Genomic DNA, 18862 nt, shown 5'->3' on the forward strand with positions numbered 1-18862 from the left:
ACTTAGCCACACATTGGCAGGTCTGTTTGGCTCTTGAGCATATGTTCTTTCCAAGATATCATACTGCTTTTATATCTGTTTATCTTGATATCTTATCATGTTGCCTTTGCGAGCCATAAATACTTAGAATATGTTTTGATGGGATGTGATGGTAATTGGCTTAATTCCAGTATAGTCCTCGATACTAGGTCCTCACCTGGCATTACCTTTGCCTCACTTATGTAGAGTGTAATTTTATAGGCAGAGAGGGAGAACAGCACTGCAGGGCAAAACCCCTGGTTTTTGCTGTCTGTCCGGTTCTCCTCGGGTGTTGGTTCCAATTTCAGCATCTAACTGGACCAGTAATCACACAGACAGGAGAGGAAAGTTTGGTTGCCTTTGCATTTTACAGGGAAGACAGTGGAGTATGATAGACAACAAGGCTGGGCTGCTGAAATGGAAAATGAGAAAATGTATGTGGGGGACAGATGATCATTTTTCAATGAGCGCACATTGATTGATTGCCTAGCTGCACACCAGGGCGTGCTAGGAGCCATGCGTGATGTCCAGAGGACGTCTGTGCCCCCTGAGGAATTTAAATTAAAATTGGGGAAGGGCTTGTATATCCACATGGTTGGATAAATTGCAGTTGAAGGCAGTGTATGAGGAGGACCGAGAGCCATGGAAAAGAAAGCAGGCCCGAGTATGCAGCCTTTCGGTGGGGGGTGCCTGAGATGGTTATGGAGGCTGGCCTTGGAGCACATGGGTAGTCGGGTCTCTCTCTGTCAGGATAACCAATCATTTGATCCATTCCTTTAGCCCGAAACAGAAGCTCTGTATCTTAGAAAAGCTCAGGTGCTTGTTTGAAAGTCTCTATTGGTCTATGATTTATTGATGAGGGTAGTAATACCCAGGTCCATGAATCCCTATCCAAAACCCTTGGGCCCAGGCATTTTAGAAAGCAGTAACAGAGTGCATATTCTGCATATCACCTCCTGGGGTTTGGGGCAGCAATCACCATAATTAAAAACATTAATATTTCTGCAGCAAAACACACGAAATGGGATAAATTAAAACCATAAGCAACTTTATATTCATGTAGATCAGCTTTAGTTGCCAAGTGAGGTCAGGTCAGGTTTTGCCACCAAATAAGTTATGAAAGACTTCTGGTTCAGAGCATGTGGTTAAGGATGTGGACCTATGGGAACAACAATAATAATGATAATAATAATAATAATGTTATTAAACGGAGAACATATGGAACAACGATGATGTTTATTATCTTCCAGACACTGTTCTGAGCACTTACCTGGGTTTACTCCCTTAACCCTTAAGACAATCCCTTGCAGATTATTATTTCTGTCTTGAGAAAAAAATAAAAGGAAGCACAGAGAGTTAAGTAACTTGTCAGGTTGCAACTGTTAAGGGTCAAAACAGGATGGAAACCTAGGCAGTCTGGTCCAGGGGCTGCATCTTAAACCACTGTGCTTTGTCTTGGGGAGCAGGACACTGGAAGCAGGCATGTGTCCAAAGTTTACTCCTGTTAGGTTATTCACACTGATGACACTGTTTGAATGCCTCACATGTATAACAGTGAGCAGCAGTGATGGATACCTGGAAAGTGGAATTTTCATTTTCAGAGGGATCCAGAGTCAGGGACGACCTGGTTATGGCTCCTCAGCAGGGCTGGCACAAAAGCCCAGCCCCAGCTCACATTACCTTGTTTATTTCTCCTAGATAAACGAGTCCTGAGAGTTGCCCTTGTCCTATCGCTGGGCAAGAATGGAGGCCCCCCTGGTGAGTCTGGATGAAGAGTTCGAGGACCTTCGGCCCTGCTGCTCAGAGGACCGGGAGGAGAAACCACAGTGTTTCTATGGCTCATCTCCCCACCATCTAGAGGACCCCTCCCTCTCTGAGCTGGAGAATTTTTCTTCCGAAATAATCAGCTTCAAGTCCATGGAGGACCTCGTGAACGAATTTGACGAGAAGCTCAATGTCTGCTTTCGGAACTACAACGCCAAGACGGAGATACTCGCTCCTGTGAAGAACCAGTTCCAGATCCAGGAGGAGGAGGAGACCCTGCAGGACGAGGAGTAAGAAGTCTTAATTGCCCTCTGTTGCTTCAGACGCGAGCCCCATAGTCTGGGGCTCCTTGACATAGAACTGGTTTCTGTCCAAGGGCTCGTGGCATATCACTTAGACTTTTCTGTGGTGGGGCAGGGCCCCAGTAATTGCTGACATTATACTATTATGTCCCTGTACAGTGACCTGTAGAGCTTTCTTAAAATGGAAACCTTAACGGAATGAAAGATTTTTAGAAAATAGGTTTTCTTTGATACGAAATGGAATTTTAGGAGCATGATCCATTTTAGGGTCTGCTATCTTCAGTTTTCTTTCTTTTTTTTTCCTTTCCAAAGATTTATTTTGCACAAGCCTTCTATAGCTTTCTTTTTCCTCATTAAAGCACACATTTTACTTTGCATGTGGAGCTGTTTCCCTTATTATTTCTAGTAGCTTTAATTACATACATTAATTAGAATTCTTAACCCTTAGAAGGCTTACTTTCTGGGGAAAACAAAGAAGTAAACAATGGTGAACTGTTTGTTATAACAGCATTCTTCAGACTGGCATATTTAGGATACATTTAATAATTTCTAGAAGCACATGTTACAGGACTTTTCCCTTCGCTGTCCACTGTTCTTGGTCACACCGCTTCGAAGAATGAAGAGGTAGATGGGGCAGACTGGTGGGCAGCAAAGCAAGGTTTATTGAGTGATAGTACAAAGCTCCTGAAGACGGAGGGGACCCGAGAGGGTTGCCCCTCCTTTTTTAAAGATTTTATTTATTTGAGAGAGGGAGCATGAGAGAGAGCACAAGCAGTGGGGAGGGGCAGAGGGAGAGGGAGAAGCAGATTCCCCGCTAAGCAGGGAGCCCGAGACAGGGCTCCATCCCAGGACCCCTGAAATCATGACCTGAGCCGAAGGCAGACACTTAACCAACTAAGCCACCCAGGTGCCCCTTCAGTTTTCTTTATATCAGTAGTAATCCACCCAGATATTAGAAATAAGGACCAGGAAAAAATTAATTAACTGTGACAGAGGAATATGTCACTGGAACAGTTTGCTTCAAGAAGCAGCAGAATTATGAAAATCACCCGTTTACAAACCCTCCTCAGGACTGGAAAGTTGTCTACAAATGTTAAGATATGTCCAAACAAGAAAGCATACAAACTGAACTGAGAGCCCAGGGAATTACCTTGGGCACAGTAAAGGTGATAATTAGGTGACCTGGCTTTTGAGGAGGCAGAGTCCCTGTGTCACTTACTAGCCACCTCCTGGGGTCTTAACTGTAGTCAAGAAAAGGGCTTTGAGAAAAATGCTGTTTGAGGAATGACTAGAAAAAGAAGGGGATAATTTGGTACATAAGTTAAAGAAGGGTGTTTCGGGCACTTAATAGAAAATAGGCCTGAATTCCCTGTAGAGAGAAAATATGCATCAATTGTTCTTTTTTTTTTTAAGATTTTTTTATTTATTTGACAGAGAGAGAGGCATAGCGAGAGAGGGAACACAAGCAGGGGGAGTGGGAGAGGGAGACGCAGGCTTCCCGCGGAGCAGGGAGCCCGATGCGGGGCTCGATCCCAAGACCCTGGGATCATGACCTGAGCCGAAGGCAGACGCTTAACGACTGAGCCACCCAGGTGCCCCTGAATCAGTTGTTCTTAAGGAATCACACAAGAAATGTCAAGTAGTTGTAATGGAACTTTGGGGCAACTGGGCTTTTGGTTTCTCTTTTTATGAACTTGAGCTGGGGGGCGGGGAGCATTGCCATAAGTAAGTGGGGTAAGAGAATGTGTCCGAGACAAGGGAGCCTGACCTGTGTGGGAGGTAGTTGCTGACTTGATGACCCTGTGAGTGTACCCGGGCTCTGTGTCTGTCTGTCTCACTCACTATTATATCCCCATGTCTAGTATAGGCCTTGGTGTGTTGTAAGTAATCCAGGAATATTTTTTGAAGGGAATACTGAATGTCGAATGAATTGGGTGAGCCATTATGGCTGGCCTTGTAGGTGAAGGTAATGCATTTCCAGATCCACACCATTTCCTTCTCTCCTTTTTAATTAATGTTGGCCTGAAGTCATGATCAGAGAGAATATTTTACTCTGGTGACCAGTACTGTAACTGTGAGCTATGTGTTTTAATTCAGTTTTAACTTTGAAACTGATTCTTCTTAAATTCTGAGCCTGTTATAATTTGTTCAACTCCTGTAAGTCTAAAAAGAATGGCTCTGGGGCTTTATTATACAGAGTATTTTTTTCATTCCTGGTGCAATGAACGAGACAACACCAAGACTGTGAATTATAATTTTCATACTCTTGCTAACTCACTGTGTGACCTTGGGCTAGTCACTTAACTCTAGTCGACTGTGTGGGTCCTCATCTTGGAAACCTTCAGAGCTCAATCTTGATGAAGCGGGGCTAAGGACTTGGAAAGAACCTAATTCCTTACCTCACCCGGGCTGTGCTCTGAAAATGACATTTTAAGATGTGTCCCATCTTTGCTTCCAACAAATCATTTCTTCCCTATCTAACCCCCCCCCCCGCCCCAGCTCCCCACTGCCTCATTAAGGATGAAGGCCCAGTGAGCAGGTTCTTACTCTCTTCTAGCACATTAGCAGAGGCCACTCAATGTTAATTACCATCACATGGGGTTATTCCGCTCACCCTGATTTTTCTGACTTGCCTGCCTCATTGACTGCTTCAGCTAAAAGACCAAAGGTTGAATATTTCCTTAGAGATAAGGTACAGTTTGGGGATAGCACAGAGGGAGGAAGCCAGAACAGAGAAATTAACACTGTGCTTTCTAGGCGGTCAATGTATCTAAACCCTTCCAACTTAAAATAAAAATCAGAGTTAAATTGCACATTTTGCCTATAGATACCTATCCAGACACTGTAAAATTATAAACTATAAAATTATGATGAAGTAAGGAAAAAGATAATTTAATATCTAATCTGGATATGATTCTCCTGAGCATAGCTTGTAATAAACTTGCCTAGGTTTGGTATTGGGATGGGTATTTCATCCACAAATGGACTGAAAGTGTTTTGGCTGGGTTAGAGCTAAATAATAGAAACATAAAACAAAAGCTGTGAAATTCTTAGTCAAACTGACCTCCTTAAAGATAGCACAAGTCATAAAGTGAGTGCAGTAATTCCCTTTAAAGTTTGGATTTCTTTCTTTTCATGTGGAACTATTTGGCCAATAGGGAATTGGCTGAGATGTCAACTTAACTCTTGATTGTCAGGGCATGGAAGTTTTAGATACTACAGGAGAGTCAAATTTGAATAGCTATTTCCTGGTTGTAAGTTTAGAAACTTCCAGAATCTATTCTTTGCACATGTATGATTATCCTTTCCTTTGTCGTAAGAGATTGAATGCGGAGGCCAGAGACCCTTTAGGGACCTCAGCCCACCGCCTGCCTCACTGGGGTTGTGATAGGCCCTCTTACAGGCACCCTGGATGCAGAGGGGCCAAACATGTGAGAACAATCACAGTTTCCTGTTCTTTAGATAGAATTATTGGGTTAAAGGTGTTAAAAATAAAGTCTACACAGGGTCGCGCCTGTCTGACTCAGTCGGAAGAGCATGCAACTATTGATCTTGGGGTTGTGAGTTCTAGCCCCACGCTGGGTGTAGAGATGACTTAAATAAGTAAAAACTTAAAATCAAATAAAGTCCACACTGTAAATAAATACCCCGTAGTCAGGCATACTTGAACGTGAAGACAAGTAAATACCAAATACTCAGGGTAGGGAAAACCATGGATAACTGATTTTTAAGAAAGCTATTTCTCTTCTCAGAGGTTGTTTCCCCAGAGGGCAGAGGTAGTATTGCTTCCATTTAAGTCCTTGAAAGAATCTAAAGAGTTGTTCGAAGCCATCATGTACTAATAATAATTCCTAAGTCTTAACTGCCAAACAAGTATTAACATACTCACGTGAACACACAGCCAAGTGTGGCTATCGGCTTGACTGGACACAAAACACTGGCTGAGGGCAGGAGCCAGCCTTGAGGGTATTAAGAGAAATGTTATCAAATTGGAATTCTAATAGGCCCTTTAGGCTAGCTCCCTGCCATGTTGTCAAGAATAGGTACAAAGAGGGGTGAGTGCGTGTGTGCGTGCGTGCGTGCGTGCGTGTGTGTTGGGGGCTGGGCAGGACTCACGTAGCCTTGATGGCCATGTTGCCAGTAGACCCAGATCTTTGTATTCGGGTCCTGTCACAACCCATCCTGCTCAGTCCGTTCACTCTGCCAGTGTCTGTTTCCGAATCCCTAGCCCTGTATGGTGAAAGATAGTTTAGTCTATTCCATAGGCACCTAACTAAGCCCAGGCCATAAACCATGCACACGAAGAGCCATTTCTGTCATTACAGGGACTGAGAGCAAACTGAATCACGGGTGCCATGGCAGCATAATTACAGGAATTGAGGCAACCTGTTTAATCTTGGCTCTTTGATAACAGATCTAGGAGGTAACATTCAGAGTCTCCCTTCCCTAAGATAAGAGTAAGTAGCGGGGTGCTTCTCAGGGAAGTAGAATTTCACAGTCCCCCTCAGGGTGCCTATAAAAGGGAGTATATTCATTCCCAAGGCCCCTGCTTGTGGGAGAATAGATAGCCTCTCTGGGGAGAAAGTCCTTCCCATTCTCTTCCTCACAAAAGCTTTGTGTTTTTCCCTCCCACCTCCCACCACCGGCTCTTCGGCTCCCGCTCCAGTGGCTGGCTGCCTGCTGTGAGGGTTCTGCCTTTGGCTTCCATTTAACTGTCGCTGGGGCAGGAGAGCTAGACCGGAAGCCCTCATGGCCCCCGCTGCCCCCACCATTCCTCCTTTTGTAGACGGATGAAAGCATCCTGTCCAAGGATAATATAGTTAGAGAGCTTTCACGCAGAGCCGGTGTCTGAACTGCTGTTCTGGCTTGTGATTGGGAACTTGGTATATTATTCTCAAGCCCGTGCCAGTGCCCATCATAAAATTATAAAGAATCAGAAGAGTTATGTGGTTAGGAATATAGGCTCTGTAGCCATATTGCCCAGTTTCAAATCCCACCTCTGCAATTACTGGCTGTGTGAACTTAGACAAGTTAACGGACTTCTCTGTTTCAGTTTTTTTCTCCTTAGGATCTGCCTTATAGAGTTGTGAGGAATGAATGAATTGATCCACAGAAAGGTTTAGAAGAGTATCTGGCTTATAGTCAATGCCCATGAAGTGTTGGCTGCTAGTGTTATTGTTACGTGGGCACTGAATGCGTGTGGGAGTGTGAGAAGGTATGCGAGCAATTACAGAGAGAAAGAGTCCTTCCATCTTAAAGGTTCTTTATGAACCTCAAAGGGGAAAGAGTACTTCAGAAAAGAAGAAGAAAATACGGACAAGACAGGAAAGAATGAGGATGGTTTGAAATCCTGAGGAGACAAGTGTGTATGGAGTCATCCCTAAAAATCTAGAATCAGAAGATGAAATCCAGAGCATGTCAGTGAAGGCTCACATGAGAAAAGTTGCCCCTCCGTACATGATGTGACAGAGTCCCTACTTGTCATTTTAAGAATGCACACAGTTTCAAGGTCATTGGCAAGTGTGCAGTTCATTAAAGTTCCCAGCTTCTATCCAGCCTAGGACAGGCACAAAAGGCTCCTGCCTATTTGGGGCTTTGCTGAATTTCATTTTCCCAGGCACTTGCTGCAGGGACAAATCCGAAGGTCAATGCCCGCATGCTTGTTGTTGATTCTTGCAGCAGAGAATGTAATACAGCGATGCAAGGAGAAGTGGTCCGCTGGCCTTCCTGGTGGGTGTGGTGCTGGGAGTTTTGTCTTGGAGACAGCAAATCGTGTTTGCCTCTCGGCTTTAGAATGCTACTGAGACTTGGTGTTTAGCATTAGGCTGGATTAATGAAGCTCTAATGGTGCCTGATGGAGATTGGATTATCACCCATGTTTAAGAAGCAGACTCTGAAATCCTGCTGAATGGATGTCTAATGAACACTTGATGAGTCCTCTCAAAGTGCTTTCTTGTAATTGTAGGAGAATAACGAATAAGCGGATCACCCAAGCATGGCTATGAAATTGTGTTTTCTTGAGTTCCTTCAATGTGCTTCATGACTGATTGTATACCTTGTGCACTACGAAAAATCTCTTTTCTTCTATGCCCGCAAATCCTATAACATTCTGGATTTTACGTATGTTAAGAGCACTCCCCTGTCCAAATTTCCAGTGTCTGTGCTCTTGTCCATCCTGCACTTACCTTGTCAGCATCTTACCCTGGATTTTGTCATGTTTTGAATTTGATCCATATGTATACTTAGTTGCTTATTTTTAAATGGCTGTTTCCTTATATTAGTCAATCTAAATAAAGTTTACCTTCTTAGACCTTGTTTTCGTAGGTATCGCTCGTGTTTGACATGCGTAGGCACCTGAGGGAGATTGCATAGAGCCCTCATTTATCATTAGCTAATATTAACTCAAGTGTCACTGGCTACCTTGGATGGCATCATTTTAGGAACTTGGTTTACTGATTTACATTAATCTCTCAGTGTTGACTCATTTGTTTATTTTCCTGTGTGTGAGAGTTCGTGACTTTGGGTAGTTTCCCCTAACCTCCAAGAAATGTTTCTGAGATAAGTGAGTTAAATGCCCTGAATTGTAGAAAAGCGTTTCTTATAATGTACATATCGGAATTTTTAAAAGAAATGTAATAAAGGGAGCCCCATGTTCCCTCACTAAAAACCAACTGTTAGAGGGTATTGATTGATTCCTTTCATATATTTGCCTTAGAGCGTCCACGACGGAGACTTCTATTGCTAGAGGGCGGCATTGTACCACCTGTGGGCTCTCTAGAGCATTTTGGGTAATAAGTAAGCATGAATAGCATTGGCATTATCCCCTTAGCTACATTAGATATCAAGGAGTTAATTCTTTTTTTTTAATTATTATTATGTTATGTTAATCACCATGCACTACATCATTAGTTTTTGATGTAAAGGAGTTAATTCTTAACCATTTAGGTTGCAGGCCTCTGAAATTGAAATGCATCTAAACTCTATGATGGCCCTGATCTTAATGAGATTCTGCCAGAAAATCTGCCCCGATATTCACCTGCCTGTCTATATCTATCTATCTATCTATCTATCTATCTATCTATCTATCTATCTATCATCTATCATGATCTTCCTCCTTCTCTCTCAATCTTCTTTGCCCATAGGAAAGGAAAGGAAACGTGGGCATTTTTTTATTTTTATTTTTATTTTTTTAAAGATTTTATTTATTTATTTGAGAGAGAGAGAATGAGAGATAGAGAGCACGGGAGGGAAGAGGGTCAGAGGGAGAAGCAGACTCCCCGCTGAGCAGGGAGCCCGATGCAGGACTCGATCCCGGGATTCGAGGATCATGACCTGAGCCGAAGGCAGTCGCTTAACCAACTGAGCCACCCAGGCGCCCCATGGGCATTTTTTTAAAGATTTTATTTATTTATTTGACAGAAAGAGACAAAGCGAGAGAAGGAACACAAGCAGGGGGAGTGGGAGAGGGAGAAGCGGGCTTCCCGCGGAGCAGAGAGCCCTATGTGGGGCTCCATCCCAGAACCCTGGAATCATGACCTGAGCAGAAGGTAGATGCTTAATGACTGAGCCTCCCAGGTGCCTCCAACATGGGCTTTTCTTTTCTTTTTTTAAAAGATTGTATTTATTTATTTGACACAGAGAGAGAGAGCACAAACAGGGGGAGTGGCAGGCAGAGGGAGAAGCAGACTCCCCACTGAGCAGGGAGCCCGATGTGGGACTCGATTCCAGGACCCTGGGATCATGACCTGAGCCGAAGGCAGACGCTTAACTGGCTGAGCCACCCAGGCGCCTCCAAAATGGGCATTTCTTAGGTTCATGACACATGAACTACTTGGTCGAGGGGCAGATTTATTTTCAGGGGCAATTTATTTTTTGCCAGAGGTGATTTGAGTGTAGACTCTACCATTTATATCTCAATGGTGAGAAAGCCCTCTTCTCTTAAGCAAGCACCTTTCATGCTGAAGCCCCTGGTCCATTCTCTTGGCTCTTTCTTTCCTGGTAGTGCCTCTAATTCCGTTTCTAAGCTGCTTTGCTCTTGCATGCTGGAAGGCAGATGATCTCAGCCTGGCACACACAGAAGCCTCTCTCCTCCCCTGGCCCAGCTCTTCCTTCCTCCAGGCGGGGCTAGGCCACAGATGTGTGCTAATAAGAGCTTCTCTTTGTTTACAGGGTTTGGGATGCTCTGACAGACAATTACATCCCTTCACTCTCAGAAGACTGGAGGGACCCAAACATGGAGGCTCTGAATGGCAACAGCTCTGATACTGAGGTACCTCTCTGGGGCCCCTTACTTAATACGGCTTAAGAAGATGTGGATTCCAGTTAGAAAATCATTCAGTAATTCAACAGTCTTCCCCATTAGGTAATGAAACTCAGCAACAGCTCCAAAACATTGCCGGGAAGGCAGGAGTTGTGGAGGAGGTGAACAATAAGATGAGGGGACATCCAGTGTATACGAGGTGATTCGAATGGCTATCTGTAAAAAGTGTAAATGCAAATTACTCTGTGGTTGATCTGTGTCCTGCAACGTGCAAAATAAGGTGGTCTGAAAGTAAGGGGAAGAGAGTGACCATAACAGGCTTCTCTTGTGTTCAAATAATAATGATTAAAAAAAAAAATCAAGTTTTCCTATCTAAAATGAACTGTTCAGTCCCACCAAAAACAAGATGGCAAATACTGATAGATTTGTGGCAAGGTCAAAGCCTGGCAAATGACCAAAGCTGGGGCCTAGACATTAGTGAGGTGGCCACTCAATGGGGAGTGGCCAGTGAGATGGTTATAGACTCAACCAAGAAGACGTTTATGCAGCTGAACCTGAGTCACATTCTGTGCTTACTGATGCCAAAGAAGAAAGTAGCCTAAAGACTTCTGAATAAAGAGAATTCTTGTTTTGAGTTGATTTGCACGGGCTATGAGAAGTGTCCTTTCAGAAGATCCAAATGGCCCTTCCTAGCTGAATCTACGTATAGAAAAGTAAAATCATTTAATAGCTCTGTCCTTCCTAAAAGCCGATTTCTGCCTTGCTTGGTTTTCTAGTTTCAGCTGTACAGGAAATTTGACAATTTCTTATCAGGAAGGGCTGTTACGCCCTGTGGGCTCAGCAAATGGGGGAAAGGGAGGTGGATCTCATCTTCCTACGTCATCCAGAATTGAGTCCAAGTAAAAGAGCAAGAGACACATTTCCCTTACTGGGCAATATTTCTGCAGATCATTGCTCCAAATAGCACAGCAAAGAGATCAGCAGTCGGCTGATTTGTTGAAAAGGTGGCTGTACATCCTTAACTCTTTTAATAATTAGCAATCCAAAATTCTCAAAACCTCAAGGTTTCACTGATGGGGTAGGTAAGGTGGCGACTTTGACACTAGGAGATTCGGGACAAGCCTACTCAGTGTGGATACAGGAGGCTGCGTCCCAAGTCCTGTTTTGGCTCCCGACTGCTTATTTTCTCTTGAGATGCTAATGTGTATCCTTACTCCAAATGCAAAGGACGAGGAGGCAACCATGGAATAATCTAGTTACTGAAATGAAATCAGGTCCATCATGGTGCAAAAGGCAGATTTTGCTTTGTTATCTCTTTGGCCACCTTTCCAACTCATTTTGTGGATTAAGCCAAAGGATGTATAAGATAGCCTGCCCTTCGTAAGGTCTCTAATTTATCCTCATTTGCAGATTTCCCTCAAGAGGGTTAATATTTCAGGGCAAATTGAATGACCCTGAGAAGGATGATCTTGAGTTCCACTCCTTGTGAAATTTCTTCCATCCAACCCATGGGAAAATGACAGGGTAGCAAAAGTGGATGGATTAAGGCTGTTTTATTTCATCTCCTTTATTATCAGGATTCATTACAGTAGAAGCTCTTTTAACCGACCTCAGTTTAAATGATTTGCTAGATTAACCAGCGCTCTGTATTCCTGTAAGAGAGCGGCCGACCCAGTGCCCTTGACTTGCTGAATGCAAACAGCTGGTAGGCTTCTTTGCGCAAGCCCTCATAGCTCTTCTTCTACTTAAGGGGTTCATCACCAAGAATCAGTTGTGTTTGTTCCTAAACCTCTTTATGCTTGTCCTTGTGACTCTAAGAAATGTAATCAAACATTATAGAAACTGTTGGATTATGACAGCAAAGAGAGTCGTGTTTTGCTTTTTTAAAATCAAAGTAACACATGTACATAGTCTTTTTCTTAAAAAATATTTTATTTATTTATTTGAGATAGAGCGAGAGAAAACATGAATGGGGAGGGGGGGAGGGGGGAGAGGGAGAGGGAGAAGCAGGCTCTCCACTGAGCAGGGAGCCCGATGCGGGGCTCAATCCCAGGACCCTGAGATCATGACCGGAGCTGAAGGCAGACGCTTAAGCGTCTGAACCACCCAAGCGCCCCACACATTGTACATAGTCTTAAAAGTCAAATAATACTTTAAAAATATTATAAGACCTAAAGCCTCCCCACCTCCCCTGCCACCAGCAGCTCCTGACTTGTCTTTCCTTACTCCATAGAGGCAACCACTTTTATTTCTTTTGGCATATATCTCAAATTTTCTAAGTAACACATTTATATTGCTGTTCGCTTGATGATGAAAATCAACAGTTTGGGCTGTTATCTATTAACTTTATACTATAGAAGATAAGATTTAACACTTTCACACCACCTCAAATATTCACACTTAGCCTTCCCCCTTCTAATAGAGGGTTGTCACCAATTTATAGTGAAATCAATATTAAATATAAAAACAGTCATAGCTATGTAAGTACTATTTCTTACTGAATCATGTAGTGTTGTATAAGAATATTTTTTATACAACCTTTTGTTTAACTTGGAGTAAAGAATTATCTTGTTTTTTATTTGCTTAATTTTCTGTATACCTATCCATCAATAGTTCAACCCCAAACTCTGAGTGAAATTTAAATCTCACAATATGGTTAAAAAAAACCCAGACATTCAGGGGTGCCTGGGTGGCTTAGTTGGTTGGACGTCTGCCTGCAGCTCAGGTAGTGATCTCAGGGTCCTGGGATGGAGCCCTGCACCTGCATCAGGCTCCCTGCTCAGTGGGCAGTCTGCTTCTTCTCCCTCTGCCTCTGCCCCTCCCCCGCGCCCCACCTCCCTTGTGCTCTCTCTGTCAAATAGATAAATAAAATCTTAAAAAAAAAAATCAGACATTCTATCAATTCTTTTTTTTTTTTTTTTGGTCTTGAAAACATCCAAATGAGTACCTCCATCTTTCTACTATAAACTAGTCTGGTTGTATTCTAGATCTAGTGTACAGCTGTTGTCGTGGGACTTTTCTTCACTTTCATCCCCGGGGATTCTTCCTGCCTGACTGCTATATTTTTTTTTATCTTTCTGGGTATATTCCCTTGTTTTGGTGGGAAAAAAAAATTCACTATATTCTTGAGAAAGGGTACAGAGGAATATGTTTTTTAAAATATACTAGAATGTCTTTAATTTTCTGTCATATACTTGATTGAGAGTTTGATTTGATAATTATTTTAGGTTGCAAAATTTTTTTTACCTGGAATTCTGAAGGCATTGTTCTCTTATCTTCCAGCTTTCCCTTGCTGTTGAGAAGCCCTCAAATCCATTCTGATTCTCCTTTTATATGTGACTTCTCTTTTGGTTCTTTCTGAAAGCGTTTAGGATATTCTTTTTTCTTTCTCATTTGAAATTTTCCATTGATGTTTCTTATAGTGAGGTTCCCTCCCCCCACCATTCATTCTGCATTATACTTCGTGGGCCCTTTCAGTCTGCAAGCTCATGACTAAATTGTGGCATGTTTTCTTGTGTTATTTCTCTGAAGATGAATTATTTCTGTTTTCTGCCTCTATTGAGATGATTATGTATGTCGTTCTCTCCTTTATGATGTTAATGGGATAAATGACATGAACTGATTCTCAAATATTAAGTCAACCTTGCATTATTGAGATAAACCCAACTTGGTCATGGTGTATTGTTCTTTTCTTTTATTTCATTGTGTGGTTTTCTTTTTTTCTCATAGCTTTACTGAAGGATGATTGGCATACAATAAATGGCACATTTTAAAGTTTTCAATTTGATAAGTTTTGACATATGTATACATCTGTGAAACTATCACCACAATCAAGATATCGAGCATATCCATTAACCACTCCCTTTCACCCCCCAATCTCCAGGCAACCCATTTCTGTCACTATAGATTAGTTTGCGTTTTCTAGAATTTTGTATAAATGGGATGATGGAGCAGGTACTCTTTTTTTTGGGGGGGTCTGGCTTTTAAAAACTCAGTATAATTATTTAGATATTCATCCATTTGGTTGCTTATATCAACAGTTCACTCCTTTTTATTGCTGAGGGTTGTTCCATTATAGAGATATACCATAATTGGCTATTCATTCACCTGTTGATGAACATTTGGGTTGTTTTTGAATATTGTAAATAAAGCTATTATGAATATTCTTGCCTAAGTCTGTTTGTAGACCTATGTCTCCATTTCTCTTGGGTAAAAACAAATCTATGAGTGGAATGTTGGGGTCTTATGGTAAATGTATGACATTTTTAAGAATCTGCCAAACTGTTTTCCAATTTGAGAGCTCCAGTTAGTCCATATCCTCACCAACACCTGATATGGACAGCCTTTAACATTTTAGACTTTGGAGTAGTCATATAGAGTACCTTATTTTGGTTAAATTTGCACTTCCTTAGTAACATGATATTGAACATCTTTTCATGTGCTTAGTTATAATCTGTGTATCTTCTTCAGTGAATCCTTTGCCCACTGTGTATTCTTGTTAAGTTGCTATTGTGCTTTATATTAAAAGATAAAATGAGGCATACTAAAATTTTAAGAGTTTATTTAACTAAGATCAAATAGGACAGCCCCAAACCCAAAGTGCTTAGGAGTGCTCCACCAACGGGAACTAGAGGAACACCTTTTATATAGAAAAGGTGGAAGCAAAGGAAGAAAATTATTTGACTGGCTATAGCTTAAGTAGTTGTATTATTTGGGAAAGCCTAGTTGGCTGTTTGTGATTGGTTGTTCTTTGATTTGAATTCTTACCCTTGAGGCATTAGAGGCTTAGGTTTTGGTTTGCTTGGTAGGCTATTAAGGCATTAAAACCACCTCAGTCTAATGGCTTCCTTGTGTAATTAACTTAACACATACATTCTAGACATAGTCCTTTGGCTGATATATGTTTTATGCACATCTTCTTGCCTATGGATTGCCTTTTAACTTCCTTAACCTATTTTGAAGGTCCAATGTTTTTTAAATGCGATGAAGCCCAGTTTGTTGCTTTTTTTCCTTTTTATAGTTTGTGCTTTGTGTGCAGTATTTAAGTAGTCATTGATATTTTTTTCACAAGTCTTCTAGAAGTTGTATAGTTTTAGTGCGTCTGTGGCTTATGATTCATTTCAAGTTAGTTTCTGTATATGGTGTAGGGTAAGGGTCAAAGTTCATTTGTGTGTGTGTGTGTGTGTGTATCCAATTGTTCTGGTACTACTAATTGGAAACATTATTCTTTCCCTATTAAATTGTCTTGGCACCTTTGTCGAATATCAATTGACCATATATGTGTGGATCTATTTCTGAATTCTTTATTCTGTTTCATTGATGTGTGTCTATCTCTATGCCAATACCATGCTGTCTTCATTACTGTAGCTTTGTAATAAGTCTTGATATAAAGTAGCACAGCTGCTGACCCTTGAACAACACCGGTTTAAACTGTGTGATATTTTGGGGGAAAAACAGTACTGTACTGTAAATGTGTTTTCTCTTCCTTATGATTTTCTTTGTAACATTTTCTTCTCTCAAGCTTACTTTATTGTAAAAATACAGTATATAATACATATAAAATGCCAAATATGTGTTAATCAGCTGTCTATATTATCAGTAAGGTTTCTGTCAACTTAACCAGTAGTTAAGTTTTGGGGGAGTCAGAAGTTACATGTAGATTTTTGACAATGCCGGGCATCCGCACCCCTAGCCCCTGCATTGTTCGACGGTCAACTGTATAAGTCTTTCAACTTTGTTCTTTTTTTTTTGAAGTTGTTTTGGCTATTTTTGGTCCTTTGCATTTCAGTATAAATTTTGGAATCAGCTAATTAATTCCTCTAAGTTGCTGGAAATTCAACTTGTGACTGTGTTAAATCCATAGATCAATTTATATATGTAGATCAATTTATATGTTAATGTGGTGAATTACACGAATTGATTTTCAAATATTAAACCAACCTTCCATTCTTAAGTAAACCCCACTTAGTCATGATATAGTATCCATTTTATATAATGTGGGATTTGATTTGCTAATATTTTATTAAAGATTTTTGTGTCTCTGTTCACAAGGAAATTTTTCTGTAATTTTCTTGTAATGTCACAACATGAATTGGGAATTTTTCTTTCTCTAGTTTCTGAAAGAGTTTGTCTTAGATTCGTATTACTTCTCCCTTACATGTTTGGTAGACTACACCAGCGAAACCATCTGGACCAGGGGTTTTCTCTGTGGAAGGTTTTTGATGACGCATTCAATTTCTTAAATAAATATAGGGGTGTTCTGATTTTCTGTTTCTTCCTTCAGTTGATTTTGGTAAATAGTGTTTTTTGGGGAGTTTTTTCATTTAATCTAAGTAATTGAAGTATTGACCACAAAGTTGTTTATGATATGCTCTTATTATTTTAATGTTAGTACGATCTCTACAGATCTTACTATAGTGATGCTCTCCTTTTTATTTCTGATCTGCTAATTTGTGTTTTCTTCTCCTTCTCTCCCTCTCCTTCCCCTCTCCTCTCTTCAGTCTCATTATGGGTTTATCACTTTTTGTGTGGGTGGGGGGGTTATCACTTTTATTAATCTCTCCAGAGAACCCCTCTGGGCTTCTTCTTTTCCTCTGTTGTTTGTTCATTTTCTAATCTGTTGATTTCTTTCCTTAACTTTATTATTTCCTTCCTTATACTTAGTAGGGTTTTACTAAGCCTCTTAAGGTGGGAGCTTAGATCAGATTTTAAACTTTAAAAATAATTGTCTTAGTCCACCCGGGCTGCTATAACAAAATACGACAGACAGGGTGGCTTATAAACAACAGAAATTTATTTCTCACAGTTAAGGAGCCTGGACATCCAAGATCAGGGTGCCAGCATGATTAGGTTCTGGTAAAGGTGCTCTATTGGCTTGCAGACCGCCAATTTCTGGCTGTGTTCTTACATGGTACAAGGAATCTCAGGAGCTCTATGGAGCCTCTTTTATAAGGTACCAATCCCATTCATGAGGCCTCTACCCTTATGACCTAAGCAAATCCTTGAGGCCCCACCTCTTAATACCATCACGTTGGGCATTAAGATATCGACAAATGAATTTTGGGAGGACACATATCTTCAAACCAGCAACAACATAAGCACCTTAAAATAGTAAAATTTCCTTTAAGCATTGCTTTACCTGAATCCCACAATTTTAAGATGGTATGTTTTTACTAACCTCAGTTTGAAATATTTTCTAATTTCTCTTGTAATTTCTTCTTTGACCTATGGGTTATTTAGATGTATGTTACTTAATTTCAAAATGTTTGGGGATTTTATAGTTATCATTTTGTATTGATTTCTGATTTAATCTTGTCAGAGAACACAATCTGTACAAATTCAATCTTTTAAAATATATTGGGATTGATATATAGCCCAGCATGTGTTGTATATTATGAATGCGTTATGTGCCATGGAAAAGCATGTATATTCTGTAATTATTGGTTGTAATGTTCTGTAAAGGTCAACTAGATTAAGTTGGTTTATAGTATTGTTGAATTCTTCTAGCTCTTAACTGAGTTTTTTGTCTGTTTATCCATTACAATTGATTTTTTTGTTTTAAGTTTTATTATTGAAGTATAGTTGATGTACAATGTTAAATTAGTTCTCTTTTCAGGTGCGCAACATAGTGAGTTGACAATTCTATACATTATGCAATGCTTAACCATGATAAGTGTAGTTACCAGCTGTCGTCATACAATGTTATTACAATATTATCGACTGTATTCCCTTTGCTATACTTTTCATCTCCATGATGGATTGATTGATTAATTTTAAGTAATTAAGTAATCTACACCCAACATGGGGCTTGAACTCATGACCCTGAGATCAAGAGTTGCATGCTCTACCAACTGGACCAGCCAGGTGCCCCTTGACTTGTTTATTTTATAACTGGAAGTTTGTATCTCTTAACCCTCTTCAGCTATCTTGCCCATGTCTCTCCCCACCACCCTTCCCTCTGGCAATCACTAGTTTGTTCTCTGTATTTATATTTTTGTTTGTTTTGTCTTTTAGATTACACATATAAGTGAAATCATGGTATTTGCCTTTCTCTGTCTGGCTTATTTCACTTAGCATAATACCCTCTGGGTCCATTCATGTTGTCACAAATGGCAAAATCTCATTCTTTTTTATGGTTGAATAATATTCCATTATATATAGATATATACATCACATCTTCTTTATCCATTCATCTATCAATGGACACTTGGGCCGCTTTCATATCTTGGCTATTGTAAATAATGCTGCAATAAATGTAGGGCTGCATATTTTTTTTTTAATTAATGTTTTCATTTTCTTTGGGTAAATACCCGGTAGTGTAATTACCAGATTGTATCATGTTTCTATCAATCCATTTACTTTTCTTTTTTTTTAAAGATTTTATTTATTTATTTGAGAGAAAGAATGAGAGAGAAAGAGCACATGAAGGGGGGAGGGTCAGAGGAAGAAGCAGACTCCCTGCCGAGCAGGGAGCCCGATGCGGGGCTCGGTCCCAGGACCCTGGGATCATGACCTGAGT

The 18862-nt window shown here is 40.8% G+C and overlaps 1 protein-coding gene across 6 annotated transcripts in view; it reads left to right on the forward strand.

Moving 5' to 3' along the window:
• FEZ1 (fasciculation and elongation protein zeta 1) overlaps positions 1-18862 on the forward strand; it is a 44037-nt gene that overhangs the window by 3818 nt on the left and 21357 nt on the right. For 5 of the 6 annotated variants that reach the window (XR_003612672.2, XR_003612673.2, XM_028125993.2 and 2 more), the window contains exons 2-3: positions 1717-2072; positions 10254-10353. Coding sequence is in view for 4 of the 6 variants with exons in the window: in XM_028125993.2 (XP_027981794.1) it covers positions 1762-2072; positions 10254-10353 (411 nt within the window). In the remaining 2 variants the exon portion in view is untranslated. Of the gene's footprint in view, positions 1-1716; positions 2077-10253; positions 10354-18862 lie in introns of those variants that run through there. The other variant, XM_088017814.1, reaches the window with a different exon arrangement.

This window comes from Eumetopias jubatus, unplaced genomic scaffold (assembly GCF_037043125.1).
Source record: "Eumetopias jubatus isolate StellerSeaLion01/CBP00866 unplaced genomic scaffold, mEumJub1_p1.0 scaffold_13, whole genome shotgun sequence".
Lineage (NCBI taxonomy): Eukaryota > Metazoa > Chordata > Mammalia > Carnivora > Otariidae > Eumetopias > Eumetopias jubatus.